This window comes from Lithobates pipiens, unplaced genomic scaffold (genome assembly GCF_037356315.1).
Source record: "Lithobates pipiens isolate NorthernLeopardFrog02 unplaced genomic scaffold, aLitPip1_a1.2 Scaffold_8, whole genome shotgun sequence".
Classification (NCBI taxonomy): domain Eukaryota; kingdom Metazoa; phylum Chordata; class Amphibia; order Anura; family Ranidae; genus Lithobates; species Lithobates pipiens.
Window position 1 is genome coordinate 610323879 of NW_027507903.1, and position 23507 is coordinate 610347385.

Consider the following 23507-nt stretch of genomic DNA (forward strand, 5'->3'; position numbering starts at 1 on the left):
GAACCCCAGACCAAATCATTGCTACCCTCCCTCTCCAGGCAGGCCATTGTGTCCCACAGTAAAATTTAGCCTCTTTGAAACGTGCAAACTTCAGATACAACACGACTCAATGACAGGAGGGGTTCTTCCTCCCAGGATCCCCCTTATGTTGTGCCTACAGAAACTTTAGAGCTGAGGAGGAGCCTAGGGGAAGCTTCCTTTGACTCTTATGTTTACTGCTATGACAGTCAATGGGGTGGGATGCTGTCTGCTGCAGTGTCGGCCGATCACAATTTCAGGGACCCAAAAAACCTCACAGGCAGGCATGTACTGGCCATTGGGACAACCGGGAGTTTCCACTCTGATGTAAGGGGGCTGGTTATGGGACACTCTGATGTAAGGGGGCTGCTGATGGGACTCGCTGATGTAAGGGGGCTGCTGATGGGACTCTCTGATGTAAAGGGGCTGCTGATGGGACTCTCTGATGTAAGGGGGCTGGTGATGGGACATTCTGATGTAAGGGAGTGCTAATGGGACACTCAAAATGTAAGTGGGCCGGTCTGGATGAAGTCCAGGGCCAAATTTCTGTCCCAGTCCAGCCCTGCTCACAGGGGATGCAAGGAACATACTCTGTGTTCCCAGCACCAATGACGTCCTTGTTCTGTGTTGAGGTAAGTTAGTGAATCCAAGTGCCAGAATTGGAAGTTTCAGCATTTGGCTCCAGGACACAGCCCCGGACAGTTGGATGGTATGATTTAGTTTAAGTGAGCCATACAATTTTTTTTATGAAAGTACAAGACAGTGCAGCCAACATCGGAGCACTACAGGAAGAAGGTTGAAAAAATAATAATTCTGGAACATGCTCTAGAGCAGGGGTCTCCAAACCGTGGCTCAAGGCTGGATGTGCTAGCCCTTTGCTAGCCTTTATCCGGCCCTTGGGGTACAATTCCTCCCACTGACACCAACAATGGGGTGCTATAACATCCACCGATACCAATGGTGGGATACTATTCCTCCTACTAATAGGGGGAATACTCCTCCTTCTATTGAACACCAACCCTGAGGCCATATTTGTTTTCACTGATGCTGTTCCCATGATATTTTCTTCCCCTGCTGGCCACAATCCTCCTAAAGTCTGAAGGACAATAAAGTGACCCTTTGTTTGAAAAAGTTTGGAGACCCCTGCTCTAGAGAACGAGACGGGTAAATTGAAGTGGCTCCTGAACTTATACTTATGTTGCTTTTAAATACCAACAATGATATTAAATTGACAGTTAGTACAGCTTCTTGCTTGCTATCGGTGGTAGATGGAGATTACACCATGACAATGTTTTTCTTTTCTTGTCCTAGGGGAACATGAACTGAAGCTGGAGCAGCCATCTTTTATACCAGCGTTTGCCGGGGACACTGTGACTTTCTTGTGTCGATTCTCATCTAAGAAATACATCATCCCTCCTTTCATTTCCTGCCGGTTGTGGAGAAACACTGGAAATAGCCCAAAGTGTGATAGGCTGGTCTATTCAGGAAATTGTTCTGACAGCCAAAGGGAAAATATTTTATATTTCAAAATATCAAATCAAACTCTTCCCTTACACCAAGGCTGGTTCTGCTGGGAAATCCAGGCCTCGTCTGGCAAAAGTGACCCACTGACATTCAGAAAAGCTCTAGGAACTGAACTGGTGGTTGTAGGTATGTGTCTATCCTAAAAGTGAGCTTTAATGTAAACCCTTCCTATGAGATACACTTATGCCGCGTACACACGACCGGACTTTTCGAGGGACTAGGTCCGACAGACTTTCGACGTAGTTCTGACGGAGTTCTGACAGAGTTCTGACGGACTCTCGGAATGAACGGACTTGGCCACACACAATCACACCAAAGTCCGACGGATTCGAACGTGATGACGTACGACCGGACTAAAATAAGGAAGTTCATAGCCAGTAGCCAATAGCTGCCCTCGCGTCGGTTTTTGTCCGTCGGACTAGCACACACACGAGCGGATTTCTCGGTAGGAACTGGGTCCGGCGGAAAAATTTGAAACATGTTCCATTTCTAAAGTCTGTCGGATTTTTGCAAATCAAAAGTCCGCTGCAGCCCACACACGATCGAATGGTCTGCCGGAATCGTTCCGTCGGACCTTTGATGTTGAAAAGTCCGGTCGTGTGTACACGGCATTACTGGCCACTTTATTAGGTACACCTTGCTAGTACTGGGTTGGACCCCCTTTTGCCTTCAGAACTGCCTTCATTCTTCGTGGCATAGATTCAATAAGGTGTTGGAAAGGTTCCTCAGAGATTTTGGTCCATATCGACATGATAACATCATGCAGTTGCTGCAGATTTGTCATCCCAAAGGTGCTCTATTGGATTGAAATCTGGTGACTGTGGAGGCAATTGGTGTACAGTGAACGCACAGGGCCGTCTTTAATATTGATTAGACCCTGGGCAAAACTTTTTTTGGGCCCCCCCCCATGCAGTTTTGCTCTCCGCCTGCTCTGAGACATACAATAAATAACAGCTAGACTCAAAATCAGTTTACTGAATCAGATCAGGCAGCTATTGCGATTGGTTGCCAGAGGTTACAGTGTATCATTACCGCTCACTGACTGGTTGCTAGAGGTTACAGCACATGATTTCTGCTTGTTGATTGGTTGCTAGAGATTAATGTGGATATGACCTCAGGGGGGCATGATATATACGTATCAATGCCACCGGCTGCCTCTATTTACATATGAATGCCGTTAATTTACATGTAAACACAGGGTCTACAGGTGAGTCATCTTTACCCAACAATAGGGCAGAGCTGGGCAGCATTAGTAGCAGCACTTCACACTGAGAAATTGGGACACGACACAGGACTAAAACCTCAAGGGAAGAGGGAATTTAAACCAGGATAGTTGGCAAGTATGAGGCAGCTGCTTTGGGCCCCACAACAATGGCAGGGCCCAGGGCAGCTTCCCCTTTTGCCCTGCCTTAAAAACGGCCCTGTGAATGCATGGTCATGTTCAAGAAACCAGTGGTGAGATGATTGGAGCTTTGTGACATAATGCATTATCCTGCTGGAAGGAGCCATCAGAAGATGGGTACAATGTAGTCATAAAGGGATGGACATGGTCAGCAACAATACTCGGGTAGGCCTTGGCATTTAAACAATGCTCAATTGGTACTAAGGGGCCCAAAGTGTGCCAATAAAATACCCCCCACACCATTACACCACCACCGCCAGCCTGAATCATAGATACAGGGCAGAATGGATCCATGCTTTCATGTTTTTAATGACAAATTCTGACCCTACCATCTGAATGTTGCAGCTGAAATTGAGACTTATCAGACCAGGCAACGTTTTTCCAATCTTCTATTGTACAATTTTGGGGAGCCTGTGCGAATTATAGCTTCAGTTTCCTGTTATTAGCTGACAGGATTGGCACCCGGTGTGGTCTTCTGCTTCAAGGTTCAATGTTGTGCGTTCATAGATGGTATTCTGCATATCTTGGTTGTAATGAGTGGTTATTGGAGTTACTGTTGTCTTTCTATCATCTCAAACCAGTCTGCCCATTCTCCTCTGACCTCAGACATCAACAAGGCATTTTCCTCCACACAACTGGATATTTTCTCTTTTTCGGACCATTTTCTGTAAACCCGAGAGATGGTTATGCGTGAAAATCCCAGTAGATCAGCCGTGTTTGAAATACTCAGACCAGCCCGTCTGGCACCAACAACCATGCTAAGTTCAAAGTCACTTAAATCCCCTTTCTTCCCCATTCTGATGCTTGGTTTGAACTTCAGCATGTCATCTTCACCACGTCTAGATGCCTGAAGGCATTGAGTTGCTGCCGTGTGATTGGCTGATTAGCAATTTGTGTTACCAAGCAATTGAACAGGTGTACCCAATAAAGTGGTCAGTGAGTGTAAATTCTAGATAGCGCTTTATATGAAAGTACACCAAGCACACCAAAGTCCAAAGGATTGAAACGTGATGACGTACGACCGGACTAGAAAAAGGAAGTTCATAGCCTGTAGCCAATAGCTGCCCTAACGTCGGTTTTTGTCCATCAGATTAGCATGCAGACGAATGGATTTTTCGACCGGACTCAAGTCCGTCGGAAAGATTTGAAACATGTTTTAAATCTAAAGACCGTCTGATTTTTAGGCAGCAAAGGTCCAATGAAGCCCACACACGATTAAATTGTCCGGCAGATTTGTTCCCTCGAGCCTAGTCTGTCGAAAAGTCCGGTTGTGTGTGTACGCGCCATTAGGTATTTCCAAGGACTCAGACAAACACATGGTTGTGAAATGTCCCAAAGGTAATTATCAGTAGGAGTAGAGTAAGAAGAGAGCTTGTCACTCTGTCCTGAATAGGTAAAATGACAGATTCTCTTTAAAGGGGTTGTAAAGCTTTGTTTTTTATTTTCTAAATAGGTTCCTTTAAGTTAGTGCATTGTTGGTTCACTTACCTTTTCCTTCGATTTCCCTTCTAAATTTTTTTTTTGTTTGTCAGAAGTTCTCACTTCCTGTTTCTCCTCTGTAAACTTCACACCATCATCCGAGTGGTGTTTAGTCAGCCAGAACAGCTTACTGAACAGCTTACTGAGGAGGAACAGGAAGTGAGAAATTAGGACAAAGAAAAAAACATTTAGAAGGGAAATCGAAGGAAAAGGTAAGTGAACCAACAATGCACTAGCTTAATTAGAAAATAAAAAACAAACCTTTACAACTTAGCTTTGATACTTTTTTCACAATAAAGTTAATCTATGTTGGTATTTTACAGAGAGAACAAATGCATTCAAAATCATTCAGCCACAAGAAATTGTTTTTCAGAAGAGTGCCATCATCAACTGCAGTTTCACAATGCCACAGTACAGTAATATCTTGCGGATGGAGGTCTACTGGATGATTGGAGACCCAAGAGAGGACTATGTCTACCATCCAAACCCGGACTACATTCACCCGGATTACAAAGGCAAGACCAGACTGGTGGATGGCTCCAATCTTTTCCTACAAGACTTCCATGGATTAAACAACACCATATTCTACTGCAGGGTGATGATACGACGTTGCGCAACTATTAGCGGGGTCTTTACCAGAACAGAAATGACAATGGAGGAAGGTCCTGGGACTCTCCTGAGAAGTGAGAATGTGAACGGTATGTATTCGAGTATTAGATTTTTTAGCATGTCCTCATTCAATCAGGTATTATATTTCCTTGTTAATCATTGACTGGAAACAAGCATGCTATTTAGGAGATCAATTCACTTGATGCATGTTCAAGCTCAGTGACTCCAAAACTTGTCCAAATGTCTCTGACCTCCAGCACCATACTACTTAGTATGGATACAATACTTTCCTACTACCGTAGAGAAGATGACCACATTACCTCTTTCTGATGGTTTTTATAGGCCAGTTCTTAACCACTTCGCGCCCGCGCTATAGCCAAAAGACGGCTGCAGCGTGGAAGCTATCTGCCGGGATGGCGTCCCTGGACGTCCTCCCTTTAACTTCCCCTCTGCGCGCCGCCGCGGGCGCACATCGGGGAAGTTCTGTACTGGCCGTGTCCCACGGACACAGCCAGTCACAGATCGCTGTAAACGGCCAATCACAGCGGCCGCTTACAGCGCCTAATGAGAGATGATCTCATATGTAAACATATGAAATCATCTCATATGTAAACATATGAAATCATCTCTCATCGCCGGCTCTCCCTCCTCACACAGACAGCGTGCGAGGAGGGAGAGATGAACCGCTGCAGAGATGCAGCGGTTAGTGAAAAAAATAAAAAAAATAAAACGAAAATAAAGTGCCCATCTGTCCCCACTGCCCCCACTGCCATCTGCCCCCACTACCACCTGTCAGTGCCATCTGCTCTCACTGCCACCTGTCATCAGTGCCACCTGTCATTAGTGCCACCTGTCCTCAGTGCCACCTGTCCTCAGTGCCATCTGTCCCCAGTGCCACGTATAAGTGCCATCTGTCATCAGTGCCACCTGTCATCAGTGCCACGTGTCATCAGTGCCACATAGTGCCATCTGTCATCAGTGTCACATCAGTGCCCCGTGTCATCAGTGCCACATAGTGCCATCTGTCATCAGTGCCACATCAGTGCCATGTGTCATCAGTGCCACATAGTGCCATCTGTCATCAGTGCCATATCAGTGTCACATGTCATCAGTACCACATATTAGTGCCATCTGTCATCAGTGCCACGTATCAGTACCATCTGTCATCAGCGCCACCTGTCAGTGCCACGTGCCATCTGTTATCAGTGTCACGTGTCATCAATGCCAGGTATCAGTGCCATCTGTCATCAGTGTCACGTGTCATCAGTGCCACATATTAGTGCCATGTGTCATCAGTGCCACGTATTAGTGCCATGTGTCATCAGTGCCATGTGTCATCAGTGCCACGTATAAGTGCCATCTGTCATCAGTACCACATATTAGTGCCATCTGTCAGTGTCACGTGTCATCAGTGCCACATATTAGTAGCATCTGTCATCAGTGCCATGTATCAGTGCCATCTGTCATCAGTGCCATGTCGGTGTCACGTGTCATTGTCCTGGTGCTCCAGGGCCTTCAAAAGTGTGATAGGTAGTCAAGAAATTAGATGAGTAATTTATGCTCCTAGAACACGTGACGGCGCTCCCTGCATGTTGGGCCTCTCTATGTGGCCAGGCTGTGGAAAAGTCCCACACATGTGGTATCATAGTACTCAGGAGGAGCAGAATTTATTTTGGGGCATTATTTGTGGTATACACATGCCATGTGAGAGAAATAACCTATTACAATGACAATTTTGTGAAAAAATGTAAATAAAATTAAAAATCTTCATTTTGCAAAGAATTGTGGGAAAAAATGACAACACCAAAAAGCTCACCATTCCTCTTACTAAATACCATGGAATGTCTACTTTCCAAAAAGGGGTCATTTGGGGGGTATTTGTACTTTCCTGACTTGTTCGGGTCGCAAGAAATGAGATAGTCCACCAGTACATCAGATGTGATCAATTTTGTGTGATTTGCACCACAGCTTGTAGACTCTATAACTTTCACAAAGACCAAATAATACCCAACAATGTGGGTTATTTTTTACCAGAGATATGTAGCCCTATAAATTGTGGCCAAAATTTATGAAGAAAAATTAATAATTTGCAAAATTTTATCACAGAAACAAAGAAAAATGTGTTTTTTTTTTCAAAATTTTCAGTCTTTTTTCATTTATAGCGCAAAAAATAAAACCCCCAGAGGTGATCAAATACCACCAAAAGAAAACTTTATTTGTGGGAAAAAAAGGACAAACAATTCATTTGGGTACAGTGTTGCATGACTGAGTAATTGTCATTCAAAGTGTGAGAGCACCGAAAGCTGAAAATTGGTCTGGGCAGGAAGGGGTGTTTAAGTGCCCAGTAGGCAAGTGGTTAACCAACCAACTAAAATCAGTCTTTGTAAAAACATAAACCTCCATACCTTTTGCCTCCTGCACTGCCATGTTTCCCCATCCTACCTCTGATTAGACCCTTCAAACCCAGGCACCAAACCTCTTTTCTGAGTTCTTTTCCCAGCCAGATCATGCAACCACACGATCCACAGATAGTTCTAAACCCTTTCAGAGTAAAAATATTATTCCTTCAGGTTTAGAATTTTATGTTTAACCACTTGCTTACTGGGCACTTAAACCCCCCTCAGTCCCAGACCAATTTTCAGCTTTCAGCGCTGATGCACTTTGAATGACAATTGCGCGGGCATACAACACTGTACCCAAATGACATTTTTATCATTTTTTTCCCCACAAATAGAGCTTTCTTTTGGTGGTATTTAATTACAGCTCGGAGTTTTATTTTTTGCTAAACAAACAAAAAAAGATGCAAAAAAAAAAAATCATGTTTAATAGTTTGTTATAAAATTTTGCAAACAGGTAATTTTTCTCCTTCATTGAAGTGCGCTGATGAGGCGGCACTGATAGGCTGCACTGGTGGGCACTGATAGGCTGCATTGGTGGGCACTGATAGGCTGCATTGGTGGGCACTGATAGGCTGCACTGGTGGGCACTGATAGGCATAGTTAAGGTGGCACTAATAGGCACAGATAAGGTGGCACAGATGGGCACAGATAAGGCGGCACTGATGGGCAAAGATGGGCACAGATAAGATGGCACGGATGGGTGGCACAGATGGGTGCCACGGATGGGTGGCACTAAGGGGCACTGATAGGTACCACTGATAGATGGGGCTGATGGGCACTGATAGGTGGCACTGATAGGTGGCTCTGATAGGTGGCACTGCTGGGCACTGATGGGCGGCACTGCTGGGCACTGATAGGCACTGATGGGCGGCACTGCTGGGCACGGATATGTGGCACTGGGGTGCAGCACCTTTGTTGAGGCAGATTGTGGGCACTGCTGGGTGGCACTGTGGGCACTGCTGGGTGGCACTGTGGGCACTGCTGGGTGGCACTATGGGCACTGCTGGGTGGCACTGACAGGGGGGACACATTTTTTATTTATGTGGCAAAGCAGGGGGCAGGTGGGCACTGGCAGGGGGCAGGTGGGCACTGGCAGGGCTGGCCGTGATCGGGACTGATGTCCCGATCACGGCCGCCGGTGATCGGCTCTTTTTTTTTCTCCTCGCGCTGTCAGCGCGAGGAGGAATAATAGCCGATTACCGGCTCTGTTATATCACATGATCAGCTGTCATTGGCTGACAGCTGATCATGTGATAAGGGGTCGGGATCGACCCCTTGCTCGGATCGGTGATCAGGCGAGTCTCATAGACTCGCCGATCACAGAGCGCGCCGTGCGCGCCCCTTAGGGGGCGTGCAGGCCGCTCGTGCACGGGACGACGTCAATAGACGTAGTCCCGGCAAAGGAGATCCGCACTGTAGCCGTCATTCGGCTATAGCGCGGGTCTCAACTGGTTAAAGAAAAAAAAAACAACTATTGGATTCAGATTTATTGGGCAGATCAAAGGCATCTCAGGATATCATCATACAAATCTACATCGCTGAGGATGTTTTTTTTCTGCTGAATGGTGTATAACCAATGCCAATGGCATTGACCCTCAAAGACCTCCAGAGACGAGAGATCTTTGTAATCACTACTTCTCTTACCCAAAGCTACAACAGAGGGAGTGTTGTTTTGTATTCTGAAATGTTTATCTCAGATAATTATGTGTAGATCCTGCAGTTGTGTAATCTAGCATGCTAAATTTTTTTAATCCTTTGTAAGGTCATGTCTCCATTGGAGAAATTTCTCATAATTTTTTGTCTTGGGGATGCAACAGGAAGTGGAAATCACTAGTGAGGGCACCCAGCTGTGACTGCTTGCGGCTGCACAGCCGGGTCTACACTGCGCATGCGTGAGTTCTGCTGCGCCTTCTCAGTGGCTGGGCAATCTTCTGGGACCAGTGACGTGTCCCAGAACATTGCAGGGAGGGAGGGGGAGAGGAGGAGTTGCATAGGCAGCAAGAGCGGAAGTGGAAGAAAACTAGCGCTCTCGCTAGTGTCAATACAGTACCTGGGAATAGTACCAAAGTTATAGCTCTATCTCAAACTCCAACAAACGTAAACATTGTATTAAGCCCTTATCAACACTTGAATGCCCTTTACACACGATAGGATTTTCCGATAACAAAATCCATGTTTTTTTTTCCAACGGATGTTGACTCAAACTTGTCTTGCATACACACGGTCACGCAAATCTTGTCGGAAATTCTGAAACGTCAAGAATGCGGTGACGTACAACGCGTATGACGAGCTGAGAAAAAGTTCAATAGCCAGTGCATGCGGGCATGCGTGACCCTTTGTGCGTCGGAATTGTGTACACACGATCGGAATTTTACGTCAACGGATTTTGTTGTCGGAAATTTTGAGATCCAGATCTCAAATTTTGTGTGTCGGAAATTCTAATGGAAAATGTCGGAGGGAGGATACACACGGTCGGAATTTCCAACAACAACCTCCCATCGACCATTTTCCATCGGAAAATCCTATCGTGTGCACGGGGCAGAAGAGGTATGTTTAAACTCTGAAAAAAATGGCGTATACATTGCTACAATCATTAGGGCTCCACAGAAACAAAAAAACTCAAAAGGTTATGGGAAGAGGCACTAAATACTACCTTTAGCGACAATCAATGGCTACATGTATGTGTGTTCGCACACAAATGCTCAATTAGCACACGAAATTAAGAAACTTCCTGCAAACTTTTGTCAAATTGGTACAATACACAATCTAAAATTCATAAATGGTTCCCCGTGGCTTCAGACCTATGCTGGAGATGCAAAAGGAACGGCACACCACATATGGTGGGAATGCAATATGATACGACCATTTTGGCAAGAGGTTTGTGACGTAATTAAACGCATTACAGAGACTTCAACTTTACTAACGGCAGCTTGCTGCCAATTAAATATCGCTAAAGGCCCAATGACAAGATATAAGCGATCTGTAACAAGATTTCTACTTAAAGCTGCAAAAACCAAATTCCCAGATATTGGAAAACCACAAAAACACCCATTATTAGAGAATGGCTTTTTAACATACATGATATGTAGGGGCATGGAGGAAATGAGAGCCATAGCCCATGAAAATACAGAGAAATGTAACACTCTATGGAGAATGTGGGTGGTCTACAAATATTCTGAAGAATTGGAAAAAGTGGCAGATATGTCCAAGTTAGATCAGGCTCCTCATCCCAATAATTAATTAAAAAAGGGAAGTAGAAAGGGTGGGGATTATTGCGGTGCCAATAATCCCCACCCTTTCTACTCCCCTTTTATAAATATTCTGAAGAGTTTAAGGCCCTTATGAAAACATGAAATGCGGATAAACTTCTAACAATCTCATAGTATATCTAATGCTGCGTACACACGATCAGGCTATCTGCTGGACTTGGTCCGGCGGACCAGAGTCCGCTGGACAATCCGCTCATGTGTGGGCTCCGGCTGACTTTTTCTTTCCAAAAGTCCGGCGGACTTAGGCCGCGTACACACGGGCGGATTGTCTGCCCAACTTAGTCCGCTGAACCGTGTTTCAGCGGACAATCCGCTCGTGTGTGGGCTTCAGCGGACTTTTTCAGCGGACTGTCTGACGAACAAAGTCTTACGGAATTTCCGTAATTTTGTCCGTCCAAACTTGGTTTTGTCCGTCCAAACTTGGTTTCAGCGGACAGTCCGCTCGTGTGTAGGCAAGTTGGACGGACTAAGTATGGCGCATGCTCAGAAAGGATTTACACGGCCGAAGGTTGCATTGCAGTGTATAGGACGTTGTTTTTCTAGTCCCGTCGTACGTGCTGTACACGTCATCGCGCACGCTTTCAGCGGACTGTCTGTTCATCGTGTGTGGTCAAGTCCGTTCATTCAAATTTTGAACGGACTGTCTGTCGGATTGTCTGACGAACTTAGTTGAGCCCCCCACCCTATCTGAATGAGTATTGGGGTACCATTTACCCCTACCCATTCACCTGGTGAAAAAAAATGTAAAGAAACAAACACAACACATGTTTTTAAAATAATTAATTGGACAGTTCCGGTGGTCTTCCGTCTTGGGGGGTCTTCTAGCCGGACTCCTCCGCTATCTTCTGCTAGCTCTTTTACTAGTGGAGGAGCCTGGCTTTCTTCTTCGTCGCAGCTGCCGTCCGGGGGTCGTCTTCCGACTTCGGGGGTCTTGTCCCCTTCTTTGGTTCTTCTTGCCAGGCCTCCGCTATCTTCTGGTACGGCTCGGGGGGGGGGGGGGGCGCTCTCTCGTCCCCACCCCCTTTCCTGACTGGCCGGGTTGCGTGCTCGGATAAGGGTCTGATATGGACTTTGGGGGGGACCCCCACGCCGTTTTTTCAGCGTAGGGCTTCCCCTTTAAGTCCATACCAGGTGATGGGGCTAGCGAGGTGTCAATCTCGCCGTTGGAGGCGGCGACATTCACTTCCTTCGCTAGTCCCATCTACGGGAAGGGACTTTTCTCAGTGTGTGGGCAAATCCGTTCATTTCAAAAGTCCGGCGGACTAGCACACAGACGGCCGGACAATTTTGAGTCAAAACTTCTTTCTAAGTCCGGCGGACTTTTAGAAAGAAAAAGTCCGCAGGAGCCCACACACGGGCGGATAGTCTGATCGTGTGTACGCGGCATTACATATACTATCTCTATTTCTACATCTATTCTAGTAACCATACATGGTTCCTTAACCGATTCAGCCCTGGACCATTTGGCTGGCCAAAGACCAGAGCACTTTTTGCGATTTGGCACTGCGTCGCTTTAACTGACAAGTGCGCGGTTATGCGACGTGGCTTCAAACCAAAATTGACATCATTTTTTTCCCAGAAATAGAGCTTTCTTTTGGTGGTATTTCATCACCTCTGCAGTTTTCATTTTTTGCGCTATAAACAAAAAAAGAGCAACAATTTTGAAAAAAACACAATATTTTGTACTTTTTGCTTTAGTAAATATCCCCATTTTTTTTTTTTTTTTTAAAACATTTTTTTCTCATTTTAGGCTGATATGTATTCTTCTACATCTTTTTGGTTAAAAAAAATTGCAATAAGCGTATATTGATTGGTTTGCACAAAAGTTATAGTGTCTACAAAATAGGGGATAGATTTATAGCATTTGTATTATTATTATTATTTTTTTTTACTAGTAATGGCGGCGATCTGCAGTTTTTATCTTTCTTTTGGTGGTATTTGATCACCCCTGCGTTTTTTATTTTTTGCGGTATAAACTAAAAACAAGTGACAATTTTGAAAAAAACGCATTATTTTTTACATTTTGCTATAATAAATATCCCCCAAAAATATATAAAAAAAAATAATTTTTTCCCTTAGTTTAGGCCGATATGTATTCTTCTACATATTTTTGGTAAACAAAATTGCAATAAGCATTTATTGATTTTTTTTGCGCAAAAGTTATAGCGTCTACAAAAGAGGGAATAGTTTTATGGCATTTTTATTAATCATTTTTTTTACTAGTAATGGCGGCGATCTGCGAGTTTTATTGTGACTGCGACATTATGGTGGACACATCGGACACTTTTGGTGCTATTTTGGGACCATTCACACTTATACAGCGATCAGTGCGATTAAAAATGCGCTGATTACTGTGTAAATGTGGCTGGCAGTGAAGGGGTTAAGGGGGCGCTGCAAGGGTTAAGTGTGTCCTAGGGATGTGTTCCAACTGTGGGGGGCGTGGCTACGTGATCACCGCTCCCGATCACAGGGAGCTGTGATCAGTGTCCTGTCACTAGGAAGAATGGGGAAATGCTTGTATACATCAGCATCTCCTCATTCTTCCTCTCCTTTCCCCTACAAAATAGGGGATAGTTTTATGGCATTTTTATTAATATTTTTTTTTTACTAGTAACGGCGGCGATTTGCGATTTTTTTTATCTTGACTGCAACATTATGGCGGACACGTCGGCCAATTTTGATACATTTGTAGGACCATTGGCGTTAAAACAGCTATCAGTGTGATTAAAAATGCATTGATTACTGTAAAAATGTCACTGCCAGGGAAGAGGTTAACACTAGGGGGCAGTGAAGAGGTTAATGTGTTCCCTATTGTGTGTTCTAACTGAAGTGGGGAGGGGACTGTGCAGGGAAGATAACACATCGCTGTTCATACTCTATATGAACAGACGATCTGTCACTTCTCCCCTCAGAGAACCGGAAACTGTGTGTTCACACACACACACAGTGCCGGGTTCTCAATGTCTCAGCGGCAATCGCGGGAGCCCGGCGGTGATCGAGACCGCTGGGTACTCGCATCGGCCCGGGGGGCGAGCGCGCAACCTAGTGGCCACAGGGCGAAGTGACGTTACATAACGTAGTTTCGTCCATGCTGTGTAGGTTTGTTCACAAAAAGGAAAAAATTTTGATTTAACGTAAAACTGTTATAACTATTTTATATATTTAATTTAACCGCTTGCCAACCAGCTGTCGCAGTTTAACTGTGGCAGAATGGCACAGCTGGTTGGCAAGCGGTTAAATTAAATATATAAAATAGTTATAACAGTTTTACGTTAAATCAAATTTTTTTCCTTTTTGTGAACAAACCTACACAGCATGGACCCTCATGATTGAGATACCCAGCAAGGTTATTGTTTATATATACAATAAATATAAAATGAACAAACTCAATCTGTGGCTATCAGAGCTATAACCTATTATATTCTTGTGCATTGTTATGCATTGTATTAATGTGATGCGTTCACTGTATTTCAATAAAACTTTATTGAGGTAAAATAAAGAAAAAACTTGGTACCCGCCCCCCCCCCCCCCCCAAAAAAAAGGACATGCCGAATGTAACATGTAAGGGGGCGAGGAGTGCTTTTGGGTGGAACGCCGCTTTAAGAGCAACCCTTAACATGAAGCCTAAAACTTTAGGTGATGGAAATCACAGTTGGGCACAGGTTGCCCAAGAAAAAAAATGAACCCTGAGAATACGATGGGATTACTTCAAAGGGGACAGTAATATTCATTAACAATATCTCTCAAGAATATACAGTGGTGATGGAAAGTATTCAGACCCCCTTAAATGTTTCACTCTTTGTTATATTGAAGCCATTTGCTAAAATCATTTAAGTTCATTTTTTTCCTCAGTAATGTAAACACAGCACCGCATATTGACAGAAAAACACAGAATTGTTGACACTTTTGCAGATTTATTAAAAAAGAAAAACTGAAATATTACATGGTCCTAAGTATTCAGACTCTTTGCTGTGACACTCATATATGCTACACCTTCATTTGAGTCCAGCTGTGTTTGATTATACTGATTGGACTTGATTAGGAAAGCCACACACCTGTCTATATAAGACCTTACAGCTCACAGTGCATGTCAGAGCAAATGAGAATCATGATGAGGTTAAAGGAACTGCCTGAAGAGCTCAGAGACAGAATTGTGGCAAGGCACAGATCTGGCCAAGTTTACAAAAAAATTCTGCTGCACTTAAGGTTCCTAAGAGCACAGTGGCCTCCATAATCCTTAAATGGAAGACATTTGGGATGACCAGAACCCTTCCTAGAGCTGGCCGATTGGCCAAACTGAGCTATCGGGGGAGAAGAGCTTTGGTGAGAGAGGTAAAGAAGAACCCAATGATCACTGTGGCTGAGCTTCAAAGATGCAGTCGGGAGATGGGCGAAAGTTGTAGGAAGTCAACCATCACTGCAGCCCTCCACCAGTCGGAGCTTTATGGCAGACTGGCCCGACGGAATCCTCTCCTCAGTGCAAGACACATGAAATCCCGCATGGAGTTTGCTAAAAAAAACACCTGAAGGACTCCAAGATGGTGAGAAATAAGATTCCCTGGTCTGATGAGACCAACATAGAACTTTTTGGCCTTAATTCTAAGCGGTATGTGTGGAGAAAACCAGGCACTGCTCATCACATGTCCAATACAGTCCCAACAGTGAAGCATGGTGGTGGCAGCATCATGCCATGGGGGACTTTTTCAGCTGCAGGGACAGGGTGACTGGTTGCAATCGAGGGAAAGATGAATGCGACCAAGTACAGGGATATCCTGAACGGAAACCTTCTCCAAAGTGCTCAGTACCTCAGACTGGGCCAAAGGTTTACCTTCCAACAAGACAATGACCCTGAGCACACAGCTAAAATAACAGCAACAACAACTCCGTGACTGTTGTTGAATGGCCCAGCCAGAGCCCTGACTTAAACCCAATTAAGCATCTCTGGAGACACCTAAAAATGTCTGTCCACCAACGTTTACCATCCAACCTGACAGAACTGGAGTGGATCTGCAAGGAGGAATGGCAGAGGATCCTCAAATCCAGGTGAAAACTTGTATCTTTCCCAAAAAAACTCATGGCTGTATTAGATCAAAAGGGAGCTTCTACTAAATACTGAGCAAAGGGTCTGAATACTTAGGACCATGTGATATTTCAGTTTTTCTTTTTTAATAAATCTGCAAAAATGTCAACAATTCTGTGTTTTTCTGTCTCTATGGGGTGCTGTGTGTACATTAATGAGGAAAAAAATTAACTTAAATGATTTTAGCAAATGGCTGCAATATAACAAAGAGTGAACAATTTAAGGGGTTCTGAATACTTTCTGTCCCCACAGTATGTAAAGACTATTCTTGGGTTGTTTGATTCTGAACTCATTCTGAACATGTTAGTTGAGAGAGCTGATCACATTGGCCTCTAGAACTGTGTAGAAGGCGGACAGTCTACTCCTACTATAGTTTGTTGCCTACTAGGCTGAGGAGGGGAGGAGATCACTATTTGTATTGTTAATTGTAATTAGCTCCTACTATTGTGTGAAGGTGTCCTGTGTTATACTTATGATAATGTTGATTGTGTCTTCTGAGCTTAAAGACGGCAAGTCTTTCCTAAAGGTCATGTCTCCGAGTCACTTAGTCTGGGTAAATGATTTAGTAAATTAGATCATGTTAATTAGGTTTCTGGTTACAGGTGTATTCGAGTAATATGAGTAGGAGGTAGGAATCTCCTCTTTAACTGTATATAAAGACTTGCAATTTTGGTTCTAATAGAGTCTGATTCCTGTTTGACCCTCCGTACAGAGCCTCATCTTGTACTTGGGGGGGGGGGGGGGGGAATTATTCGGATGGGTTTCTTGTTCGGCTGATTGGAGTGTTCGGTTGCTGCCTTTGTGTTTAGAAATGGAATGTGCTAAACGGCTTTAACCCCTTTCATAATCGGGGTGTCGTTACACTTTACATATCAGTTAACATAAAGTGCAGCCCTAATGCTAGCTCCCCAACATTAACCTAAGCCTTAAAGTAAAAGTGCTGTTGACCAACCCAAAAAAAGTCAACCCTGCAATAGAGATATTATATTTACTTTTCTGGTGACTCTAGTCTGCTATCTTGTATCTTGAAGAGCTTCAGCCATGTCAGACTTTTCAATTGTCAATAGGTAAATGGAAAATGGTAAAAAATAAAGGAACATGTATGTATATGTGTGTGTGTGTGTGTATATATGTATGTATGTGTGTGTATATATATATATATAATTTAACAATACAATAAGAATTCTTCTTCAATATCTACTCCTTTGTCTTTTAGGTCCTTCAGAAGGTGTCACCACATTACCTCTGTGTCTACAAAGTATCATAATAGTTTCCTGTTCTGTGCTTAAATTCATCCTCCTCATTGCACTCTTCATACTTGCCCTTGTCTACATCAAGAAAAGCTGATGACATCTTCAATCTGGATAAATTAGCAAGGAAAACACCAGGCGCACCTTCTTTTTTATCAAAGATGGTCCAGATTTTTGGTGGCTACAAATGGGTTGAGTTAAGATTGAATCCTTAACTCATATAATTTATCTGCGGCCAGGCTATGGACCTTATTGCATTTACATGTTATAAAAAAACAGTAAAACATCGCCATCGTGGAATTCATGATCAAAGTTCACAGGAAAAGTCAAGCTGCTGAGAGAAAGGCTTGAATGGCTGCAGTGCTTCTGCTGTGACCTTTGAAGAGGAATTATTCCACAGTGGGTACAGCTACACAGGTCAGTGAGGGTTGTATTTTAACCGCTTCCGGACCAGCTGCCGCAGTTAAACTGTGGCAGGTTGGCTCTCCTGCGCGAAACCACATAGCTGTACATTGGCTTGCGGGGTCTGGATAGCAGGCCAGTGCCCGCTGCACAGCAGGGGGTGCCGATGCTTGTGGCCGACGGTTGCGATGACTGCTAGACGCAAGCGATCATGATCAGGAGACACAGAACAGGGACAAGTGTGTAAACACACACTTCCCTGTTCTGTTCTGACAGAAGTGACAGATCGTGTGTTCTTATTAGCTAGGAACCACAATCTGTGACTTCCTCCAGTCAGTCCCCTCCCCCTTCAGTTAGAATCACCTTGCAGGGAACACAGCTAACCCCTCCACTGACCCCTAGTGTTAACCTCTTCACTGCCAGTGACATTTTTACAGTAATCAATGCATTTTTAATCACACTGATCTCTGTATTAATGACAATGGTTCCAAAAATGTGTCAAAATTGGCCAATTTGTTCACCTTAATGTCGCAGTAAAAAATAATAATAATACAAATTGTATAAATATATCCCCTATTTTGTCGACGCTATAACTTTTGCGCAAACCAATCAATATACGCTTATTGCAATTTTTTTACCAAAAAATATGTAGAAGAATACATATTGGCCTAAACTGAGAAAAAAACTGCTTTTTAAAAAGAAAAAGAAAAAAAGGGGGATATTTACTATAGCAAAAAGTACAAAATATTGTGTTTTTTTTTTTTCGAAATTGTAGCTCTTTTTTTGTTTATAAAAACTAAAAACCGCAGAGGTGATCAAATACCACCAAAAGAAAGCTCTATTTGTGGGGAAAAAAAGAACGTCAATTTTTGTTTGGGTACAGCGCCGCACAACCATGCAATTGTCAGTTAAAGCGACACAGTGCCGAATCGCAAAAAACTCTCTGGTCAGGAAGGGGGTAAATTCTTCCGGGGCTGAAGTGGTTAAAGTTATTTGACTGCTTATTAAGAAAAAGAATACTTGATTGTCTATAGCCTGGTCACAGGTTCACTTTAAGGGCTACAGTGGCCCTAAAATTATGTTTTATGTGGGATTTTTTCACAATTTATAAAAATAAAATAAAAATATACATATGCATAGTTCCTATTTACTTAAGAAAAAAAATATTTAAAACACTTTTATTTTATGTTTTTTCTTTATTATATATTTTTACTGCTTTTTCCTGTTATATGTTAAATGTTAAGTGCTCTTAATACAAGAGTCATGTGTATTCCCCTTGAATCTTGGTGTGCTTTGTGTATTTCTTCTTGATCGGTGCAGTAATCCAGTAATCATTAAAGACCGCTCACTCCTGCTCTCTCTCCTTGTGCAGGGTGACTGGTCTGGTCTCCGCCCCCCTCCTATAGTTTTCTGCCAGCAGCCTGTAGTGGGCGGAGCTGCCTCAGCCCCTCCCACAGCTCTGCTCTCTGCACAGGCTGTGTGCAACACAGCAATTAGCACAAGCACAAGTAATATCTTGGTTTGCATAGGCATTTGGTGCAGACAAAGTGGATATACTGTATATCCTTTATAGCTATTGTGGAATTTATTTAAAGGAACGTTTTTATGCCGGAAGTTTAGCTTAAATTATCCATATGATTGAATAACAGGAAAGAAAAAAAAATGGGGAGAGTAAGACCCCTTGTTATGACTGCTGCAAAAAGAGAGATGTGAAGAAGAGCGTGAAGAAAATTAATGAATATATCTGAGAATTTTTCATTTCCTCAAAATTAAAATAAAAAAAATTTAAAATGTTTGCCATTTTGGTAACAAATACAGGAAAAAAGTAAAAAAATATATAAATGAAAGCGACACAAACACAAAAAAGGGTCACAAATACAAAAAGGTGCTACGCAAAATAAATAAACCTCCCCTATACATTCCAGTGCAAAAAAAAAAAAAAAGTAGATTTATTTTGCCAAAAAAAAACACACCCCAAGCTTCATGAAGTTTGCAAATTGCAAATTGCTCATTTTTTCATTTTTTCAGCTGAGTCACCAAAGCCAATAAATTGAAGGAATGTATCGCCCAGCCCATTTTTCTTTAAGGGTGGGCTCCCAGCAGCCATTTTGTTTGTGTGTGTGTGCTGGTGATGTTACTGAAAAGCTAACAATTTTGTATAAGGAGAGATAACATTTTTTTTGTTTTTTCTAATTTGGCCATGGATATACACTAACTATATTACCAAAAGTATTGGGATGCCTGCCTTTAAATGCACATGAACTTTAATGGCATCCCAGTCTTAGTCTGTAGGGTTCAATATTGAGTTGGCCCACCCTTTGCAGCTATAACAGCTCTTATTGGAAGGCTGTCCACAAGGTTTAGGAGTGTGTCTATGGGAATGTTTGACCATTCCTTCCAGGAGCACATTTGTGAGTTCAGGTACTAATGTTGGACACGAAGGCCTGGCTTGCAGTCTCCACTCTAATTCATCCCAAAGGTGTTCTATTGGGTTGAGGTCAAGACTCTGTGCAGGCCATTCAAGTTCCTCTACCCCAAACTCACTCATCGATGTTTTAGTCCGTAGAGTTCAGTACTGATTTGGCCCACCCTTTGCAGCCATCCATGTCTTTATGGACATTGCTTTGCGTACTGGTGTGCAGTCATGTTTGGGTCCCCAAACAGTTCCCACAAAGTTGGGAGCATGACATTTTCCAAAATGTTTTGGTATCAAATTTCCATTCACTGGAACTAAAGGGGCCAAGCCCTACCCCTGAAAAACAACTCCACACCATAACTCCCCCCTCCACCAAATGATTTGGACCAGCCCACAAAGCAAGGTCCATAAAAACATGGATGGCTGCAAAGGGTGGGCCAAATCAGTACTGAACCCTACGGACTAAGACACCAATGTAGTTTATGTGTGTGTAAAGGCAGGTGTCCCAATACTTTTGGTACTATAGTGCATGTTCACATTTTGAGTGCCTTTTTGTTTGACAAAAGCTTGCTTAGCCCTACAAATAGCCAAAATTGAATAACAAGACTGCCCCCCTCCATCTGCAGACTTTAATAGGGTCCATCGCAAATCTCACAATCTTCAAACTTTAAGACCCCTTTCACAATGAGGCGCTTTGCAGGGGATATAGCATTGAAAATAGCACCTGAAAAGTTCCCTGAAACAGCAGCTTCATTCACTCCAGTGTGAAAGCCCTCGGGCTTTCAAACTGGAGCGGTGTTCTGCCAGGGCGTCAAAAAAAGTCCTGCCAGCAGCTTCTTTGGAGCGCATTAGGAGCGGTGAACTCATCGCTCCTAAAGCACCCCTGCCCATTGAAAACAATGGGGCAGCACTGCTATACCAGCGGCTAAGCGCCTCTGCAGCTGCGTTTTGTGGGTGGATTTAACCCCATTTTGGCCGATATGGGTTAAAACCGCCCCCGCTAGCAGGAGAATAACACAGCTAAAACTATGGTAAAGCGGCACTAAAAATAGCCGCTGATGCCCGGGGCGGCTCATTGTGAAAGGGGTCCAAGCAAGATTTACAAAACTCTTTGTAAATTGAGCCCAGGCAGATTCACTCATCTTTATTCAGAACCAACTGAATGTAAGGCTGGATTCACACCTATGCATTTTTAGTGCTTTTTGCATTTTGCAGATTTGCACTACAGTCCATTTAACATGGTTTCCTAAGGAACACGTTCTGTAGTGCAAATCTGCAAAATGCAAAAAGCACTAAAAAAGCACCGGTGTGAATCCAGCCTAAAGCTTGGTTGGGTTTTGTGAAGTGAACGTGCTCTTCCACTTACAATGAAAGTATTTTAAAATTCTGAGCTCTGAGGTCCAATTCCCACCAATGGATGTGCTCGCTTGATCATCAGTGGGGTCAGTTAACTCCACTGTTAACCCTTGCATACACATAGTAGCTGCCACAACGTGTTTTAACAGAAAAAGCACCAATAACAGCATCTGCTGTAGCAATTGTGGACTTTATGAAATGGCTGTGATACTCGCTGCCACACCAGGCAGGAATGGAACAGAGTTTAAAATATTGTAGTCCTCAAAGAGGCAAGGGTTTCTCAATTTCTGGTTAGAGCATTTACAGATCTCATGTCATGATTTTTAAGTATTGTTTTAATCAAAGTAAAGAAAAAAAACTGGAAAGAATATATTTACAGAAAAAGATATTACAAAATAGACCGGAACAACACTAAAATAGACAGGATTAAATGTGAAAAGTACAAATTTTGCTTGGTCTTTGGTTCCATGCAGAGTGAGTTCAATTATGCCGAGCGCATTGTATGGCGTACTTAGTTCGTCATACAATCGTCATACAATCCGACGGACAGTCCGTCGCACTTTCCACTGAACGGACTTGACCACACACCGATACCCAAACAGTCTGTCGAAAGCTTGCGCGATGACGTGTACAGCGCGTACGACGGGACTAGAAATAGGAAGTCCAAGACACAGCAAAGCACCCTTCCGCCGTGTAAATCCTTTCTGGGCATGCACCATTCTTAGTCCGTCGAACTAGCATACTGACGACCGTATTGTCCGCTGAAACCTAAGTACGACGGACAGAATTTCGAAAAAAACTAAATACTTAGTACTCCGGACTGCACGCTGAAAAAGTCCGCTGAAGCCCACACACGAGCGGACTGTCCGCTGAAATGTGTTTCGACGGACTAAGTACGTCATACAGTCCGCCCGTGTGTACGCGGCATTAGAGTCACCAGCTCTTATGAATGGCTCTTTTCTTCAAAGTTGCAATGGTGATGATAGCTGTTAGCTGAAAATTGCATTTGTTGACCTTCCAGAGGGTGTCATCGAGAAAATCTCCACCCAATCAAAGGAGTTGAAGGGTGAGATGTAGGAGTGGTTGATTATAACTTAGTGGAAACTCCCTTAGGGGTCATTTACACATGGTTTTAAAAATCTGACAATCAATATATTATTGAATAGAATGACATTTTAGGATTTGCCCTCTAAGCCCTTGTACACACGGTTGGAGATTCCGACGGAATGTGTCCGATCGGACCGTTTTGTCGGATATTCCGACTATGTGTGGTCTCCATCGGACTGTTTCCGTCGGAGTATCCGAAGGACCAAGTTTTCCAACTTGTTGGTAAAATGTTCCGACAAAATGCTCCCATCGGACATACTCCGATCATGTGTAGAGAATTCCGATCGGAAAAAGTGCCACGCATGCTCAGATCAAATTCCTACATCAAAGCTATTAGCTACTAGCCTGAACGTAGTCCCGTCGTAACGAAATAACGTCATCCCGTTCTGAACGATTGGATTTTCCGACAACTTTGTCCGACCGTGTGTACGCAACAGTTTCGGACAAAATCAGTCGGACAAAATCCGATGGATTTGGTTGTCGGAATGTCCGACCGTGTGTACAAGGGCTAAGACTCTGGGGCAAGTGAATGTAAATACTATTTTTTATTTCTTCTAGAACTTCCCGTTAACTGTTTTTTTTTTTTCCTTTATGGTTCTCAGGGGACCCAGGACCAGCATGGACTATCCATGACTAGATTAGTTTAAAATTGATTGCCAACCCCCATGACAACTCTACGATTTGGCTAACTAAGCATTAGGGAGCCAAATGAAGTACTGGTAAAGCATAAAAGGAGGGCCAGGGTTGCTGCATATGGAATTGAATTAAATGGCTACATTCCTGAATCGGTTACTAGATTGGTTTTCCCTCTCTAAACTCAATTATTGGGGCTCCATAGAACAAAACATGGTTGATCTACCTCTAACCTCCCTTCCATGGGGGTATAACCAGCTTCGTTCACCAAGACAGTCACTTCCATACTTAACCTTTATACATTTTTGGGGGATATTTATTATAACAAAAAGTAAAAAATAATGCGTTTTTTTTCCCAAAATTATCGCTCTTTGTTTATAGCGCAAAAAATAAAAACCGCAGAAGTGATCAGATACTTCCAAAAGAAAGCTCTATTTGTGGGGAAAAAAGTTGTCAATTTTGTTTGAGTGCACAACCGCGGAATTGTCAGTTAACCACTTCAGCCCCGAAAGATTTTAGCACCTTCATGAGCTGAGCACTTTTTGTGATTCGGCACTGCGTCG

At 43.4% G+C, this 23507-nt stretch overlaps 1 protein-coding gene across 1 annotated transcript in view; it reads left to right on the top strand.

The window, feature by feature from the left end:
• The window catches only part of LOC143963815 (uncharacterized), a 33232-nt gene extending 15271 nt beyond the window's left edge, over window positions 1-17961 (top strand). Inside the window, exons 3-5 of the mRNA XM_077473545.1 lie at window positions 1330-1668; window positions 4747-5121; window positions 16997-17961. Coding sequence (XP_077329671.1) covers window positions 1330-1668; window positions 4747-5121; window positions 16997-17127 — 845 coding nt within the window. The 3' untranslated portion in view covers window positions 17128-17961. The remainder of the gene's footprint in view (window positions 1-1329; window positions 1669-4746; window positions 5122-16996) is intronic.
• Window positions 17962-23507: the final 5546 nt, after the last annotated feature.